At 38.4% G+C, this 6,000-nt stretch overlaps 1 protein-coding gene across 2 annotated transcripts in view; it reads left to right on the top strand.

The window, feature by feature from the left end:
- The window catches only part of KIF16B (kinesin family member 16B), a 385,768-nt gene that overhangs the window by 302,745 nt on the left and 77,023 nt on the right, over positions 1 to 6,000 (top strand). For both annotated transcript variants that reach the window (XM_006894757.1, XM_006894756.1), the window contains one exon: positions 1,769 to 1,852. In XM_006894757.1, the coding sequence (XP_006894819.1) occupies positions 1,769 to 1,852 (84 nt within the window). The remainder of the gene's footprint in view (positions 1 to 1,768; positions 1,853 to 6,000) is intronic.

Here is a 6,000-nt window from a genome sequence, read left to right as displayed (position 1 = left end):
TTATTATTAATTTTAATGAAAATTTACAGAGACTTTGGATTTCTATTCATTCATTGTTGCACTTTTCTCGCTGCCCAACCCTCCCTCTCAGCTCGCTCTTTTTGAAAAGTAAAAGAAAAATTATTTCATTGTTAAATCCCTCCCCCCAAGTCCACTCCATTATGCTGTCTTCGTTCAGGACTCCTGTCATGATAATTGTACCTAATCACATAGCCCTTTTAAACAATTCTCTCCCTCATCTGTTTCAATACAGTATACATAATTTATCCATTCTTTCTTAGTCTCCCCCCAATCCTGTTGTCAGTCCCATTTTACAACAGTGGCACTAGGCAGTATTTGTCGTTTCGTGACTGAGATATTTCACTTAGCATAATGTCTTCCAGGGTCACCCATTTTGAATAATATTTCATGAGTTCCTTGTTTTTCAGTGCAGCATAGTATTCCATTGTGTGAATATACCAGAGCTTCTCTATACGTTCGCTTGTTGACGGGCACTTGGGTTGTAAACCAAAGCAAGCACTGACTGGGTAGCTTTTCATAAGACTAGATCCTTTCCTTTCCTAGGAGTCTGTAATGAAGTATATATTAATATGATGGCTTTTTACCTTTTTTTTTTTTTTTTTTTTAGTGGTGAGAAAAATTTATTACATTTAGAATTAGCCCGCTGGACTCAGTTTAGATGATCCCAATTTTGTTGGCAACATCCAAAGCATCATAATCAGGAGCAAGTCGAACATAGGCCTTCTTCTCTCCATCAGGCCTAATCAAAGTGTTGACCTTGCCACATCAGTGTCATAGAGCTTCTTTACAGCTTGTTTAATTTGGTGCTTATTGGCCTTGACATCCACAATGAACACAAGTGTGTTGTTATCTTCTATCTTCTTTATAGCTGACTCAGTGGTCAGGGGAAATTTGATGATGGCATAGTGGTCAAGCTTGTTTCTCCTGGGAGCGCTCTTCAGGGGGTATTTGGGCTGCCGTCGGAGTCTCAGCATCTTCGGCCGCCGGAACGTGGGTGATGTGTAGATCTCCTTTTTTTTTTGGCTGTGGACGCCCTTCAGGACTGCCTTCTTGGCCTTCAATGCCTTTGCTTTGGCTTCAGTTTTGGGAGGGGCAGGGGCTTCCTTCTTCGCTTTCAGCGCCATCTTCGTAGAAAAGTGGCTTTTTACCTTTAAGGAAAGAAATATAAAGAAAATGGCTGTGGCAATCTAAGACTTGGGTGAAACAAATTGTGATACTTCAGTTTCTAGGAAACAATTCAAAGCGAAATTCTCTTCTCATGTGCAGCCTTCACTTGCAGGAATAACTAACAACAGTCTGTCAGAATGGAGAACCTTAACTCTAGCGTGAGAGCTATTTTACAACATGATCAATCAGGTGATGTGTAGGTTTTTCAATTACTATCAATACAAAAAAAAAAACAGTTTAATTCCCATATGTGAAGAGTACTGAGAGAACATACATTTTTGAAGAAACAAATTGTGAAGCACTATCTGACACAACACTGTCTGAGACAGAATATTTAGAATCAGGTCAGCACTTGATTAGATTTTCCATCATCCTGCGCTCTTACTTGATCACTGAAAAAGGTTAGGCGTCTGTCCAAAATTGGCCCACTCTTGGTGGCAAAGCAAAGCAAAACCCGTCATCCTTGAGGTTTTCAGTCTCCTTCCCTTTTTGCCTTACGATAAAGACTCTAATAAATTAGTAATAATTCAAAGGTCATAGATATGATATTAATGCAGCTTTTTAAAAATATGTATTTCAGCTTGCTACACTTGAATTCCCTCCAAAAAAACTATTTGGAAACAAGGATGAACGTGTGATTGCTGAGAGACGAAGTCACTTAGAGGTAACAGAATTCATCTTTTGTTTCTCTGCTGGATGTAGAAAAGTTGCTGTGATTGGGCAATAATAATGATTCTGATTAAACGTTGTTGCTTTTACTTGTGACAGTGAGGTGCTGCGTCCTTAACACAGGGGATGGCAGCATCAGATTATAAAATAATGATGCCAGTTTATTTAAACTATAAACCAATCTCTGCCTTCTGAGTGAGTCGAAGGCTTCTGTGGTTTATAAGATGTGTTTATTCTAAGGGTTAGGAAGCAATTTGTGAGTGAGAACTTAAATATTCATCATAGACAAATGGTGTCAATGCAAGATGGGAGTGCAGAGCTGGCTGCAAAACTTAGCATTAATTAAGCAAAGATTTGTAGTAGTATTGCATATTTCTTTTTCATGATAGTTGGAAGCAAAACGACATACTTCTTATTTTTGTGATGGTTAGTTTTTATTTATTTAAAGTTTTTGTAATGTCTTGAGTCTGCTTCAAGTAGAAATGTAGTTTATCAAAGTGTTTTTCTGACTGACTCCCTCTGTGCCATTGCAATTTATTGATTTATTTATATACTTTGGGGTTCTTATTAGGATAGAATTGCTCATTTCGTTTGAATCTGATGCTAACAAGTCTCAATCCAGGTACTGAGGCCTTGCACCCACCAGTAGGTTTCTTTGAACAGCAAGAAGGACATATGGTCACAGGTGTCCTTAGCTGCTGGCTCCTCTGTTACCACTTTAAACCATGGAGGCACACAGAAGGACAAGAGAATAAATCAGTCACTACTATCTTTGGTCAGCAAGCTTTTTGTCAGCTCATTGTTTAAGAGTGAAAATAATAACGCCTGTTGAATTAATTCAAGTTTGAAAAGAGCTGAGAGAGTCCTTTCTCAATTTTGAGTTGCTATGTAAAAATAATTTTCCACAATATTTTACTTAAGTGTGATATCAATAATACTGTTCAATATTTATCTCATTCTGTTGGATCATTTCTTTAAAATGGGCATATATACATATTTCTTCCATTTGATTTATCAAGTAGCTATTTCCATTTCTTCACATAGGTGAGTGAGTGTTACCTATTCACACCCATTTATTGAAACATTTCAGTTGATATTCTGCCAATTCCTGGAGCCGTTTAATGCAGCTTGGACTTTTCCTTCTGGATTACCAGTTGGTTCTTTATCATATACTAAATAGTGAATATTTGATCAGTTCTTTTTGGTGCTATGATTCTATATTTGACTTTCAATCTTCTTTTGACATTTCCTACATTGTTCTGTATTTTTCCCATAGAACACTTCACTGTTGCAATTCAAGGCTTGACTCTTTTCTTTCTTTTTTTTTATATAGCTTTGAGAAATCCCATGTGTGCCCTTCCCTTTTAGTTTTCTCAGTCCAGGTCTCTGCTGCTGCTTCTTTTTTTTTTTTTTTTTAACTTTAACACTTTCCTTTGTCTACTCAAGGTGCCTGCTAAAGCCTTCTGTTCACCTCTCTTCATCATTACTCTCCTTTGTTTTAGCTTCTCAGCATTCTAGAGGGCGTCTCAACATCCACTTTGACAGCAGTTTGGTCTATTATCTCCCCACTGAGCTTGTGCTCTTAATTCCACACCTTGTCTGGTCTGTGGCTAGAGCATCATAGCTGATCTTCAGAGCGTCTCCATGTTCTAGGTCCTCTTCTGACTCACATGGACTTTATCAATTATATTTTCAACTTGAACTTGTTTAGGAGCAGTTGATGGCCTAGTCCACAGGAGGCCATAGTCCTAGTTCTTACTAATGAAATCAAGCTTCCTCAGTGTTCCTTTCCAAGGAAATAGTTGATTAGATTCCATTGTATCCCATCCAGTGAATGGCAAATGTGTTGTTGCAGTTGCTACGCGCCATCTTGCTGACTCCCGTTCCAACTGACCGTTTCCAGTCCTGCACCATCTTCACTCTTTCTCCTTAAACCTTTTGTTCCAGTACCTGTCTCCATCTCATCGAAGCACCTCTTCTTCTTCACTGACCCTTTCTTTTCCAAGCATGATGTTCTTCTCTAAGAACTGATACCACCTGATAGCATGCCCAAAGTATATGAGATGAAGGCTCACCATCCTTGTCTTTATGTAGCACAGGTAAGGTTTGTTACTGAAAAAGATATTTGCAAATATCATGCTCAGAAAAGTGGAGGATTAGAGAAAGAGAGGAAGGTCCTCAACAAGACAGATTGACACAGTGACTGTCACAGGGATTATAGCATCTCTGAGATTGTGAGGATATTGCAAGATAGGGCAGAGTTTAGAACTGTTGTTCATAGGGTAACTGTGAGTTGCAATTGACTTGAAGGAACCTCACAACAATAACAACATGTTGTTGCTATTCAGGGTTCTGTCATGAGATCTCCGGTGGTGTTTCTGCCACCAAGGCTGTTTTCCAACTCCCTGACTTTCTTGATTTCTAGATTTCACATTCCATTTACCAGTAATTATCATGCATCCTGGATTGCATTTTTTTTATACATTTCAGACAGAAATGGATAGAAAGCTTCAATTTCTTCACCCTTGTCTTTAGTAATCAGTGCATAAATCGGAAGAATGATTGTGTTAACAGATCTTCCTTGTATGGCTGTGAATGGCATGTTGTCACTGGCAGCATTGTATTCCAGTATAGATCTTGAATGTTCTCTTTGAAAATGAATACATCTCAATCCTCTTCAATTTTTCATTCCCAGCATAATAAGTAATACACCACCGATTCAAAAAAGTGAGTACAAAACAATTTTGCATCATCAGTGAATGTTGTTGTTGTTATTGTCATTGTTGGTAAGTGCTGTCCAGTTGTAGGCGACTCAAAGTGACTCTATGAACAAAAGACCTGAACACCTGTATAACTTTCATCCTTTCTCCAGATTCATAGGGTTTCCGGAGGCAAGCTATTTCCAAAGTGGATGCCACTTCTGCTTCCAAGCTTTTTTGTTTTAGTCAGGAAGCTCCACCAAACACTGTCCACCATGGGTAACTATTATTGCATTTGACACATCAGAGTCACAGTGTTCAGCTTCACAGCCACCACCAGTTACCTCTGTAAAGCAAGTGGACAGACCAGGGATATATGACCTAGAAGAATGACCAAAAACAGTTATAAATAGGCCTATGAGCCATGGATTAAAGTCACCCACCTTTGCCTTGGTAGCATCACTTTGTGTCCACTAGGCCAACTGATCTCTTTCTATGCTGTTGTTGTTGTTAAGTGCCATCGAGTTGTAGGCGACTCATAGCGACCCTATGAATGAAAGACCTGAACGCTTGTATAACTTTCATCCTTTCTCCAGGTGCATAGGGTTTCTGGAAATTTTTATATATCCTAGACAAATGAACTGTCATTGTAACAGAATAAGGGGATACTGCTTAGTTTAAAGTTAAGAAAGGTATATGTCAGGATTATATCCTTTTTCCATACCTACTCAGTATGTATGCTGTGCGAATAATTTGAGAATCTATATGAAGAAATTAATTATTCATGCAAAACCTATACCTTGACCAAAAAGCTGTTGTCCAAACAGCAAGAAAACACTCCATGGTTTAAAATAAGGAAAGTTGTGCTTTAGGGTTGTATTCTTACTCCAAACTGATTCAATTTATATGCTAAGCAAATCATTCAAGAAACTGGATGATATAAAAAAGAACATGGCAACAGGACTGAAGAAGACCCCACATCAACTTTGGTACAACTTTGTTTGCTGAAAATAAAGAGGACTTGAAATACTTGCTGCAGAAGACAAAAATCCTCACCATGGGATCAATAGAAAGCCTCATGATAGATGATAAAAAGATTGAAGTTATAAGTACTTTCATTTTACTTGAATCCACAATCAGTGCCATTTTTACAGCAGTCATTAAATCAAAGGACATGTTGCATTGATAAAATATTCTGTCCACCTTTCCAAAGTGTTAGAAGACAAGGATACTTCCAGTTTGAATACTAATGTGTGCCTGATCCAAGCCATAGTCTTTTTCTCTTGGGCATCTGAAAGTTGGACAGTGAATGACAGGAAAAGAATCCATGCCTTGAAGTTGTGGTATTGGAGAAGAGTACTAAGTATCCCACAGACTGCCATGGTGCTCCTAGGAGGCATGGGTGGTGACTCTTTTTCTCACATATTTGGTACATGTTGTAAGG

This window comes from Elephantulus edwardii, unplaced genomic scaffold, assembly GCF_000299155.1.
Source record: "Elephantulus edwardii isolate Elephantulus edwardi_28Jun2011 unplaced genomic scaffold, EleEdw1.0 scaffold00150, whole genome shotgun sequence".
NCBI lineage: Eukaryota > Metazoa > Chordata > Mammalia > Macroscelidea > Macroscelididae > Elephantulus > Elephantulus edwardii.
Note: the sequence above shows the minus strand (reverse complement) of the source record. Positions and strands in the feature narration are given on the sequence as shown.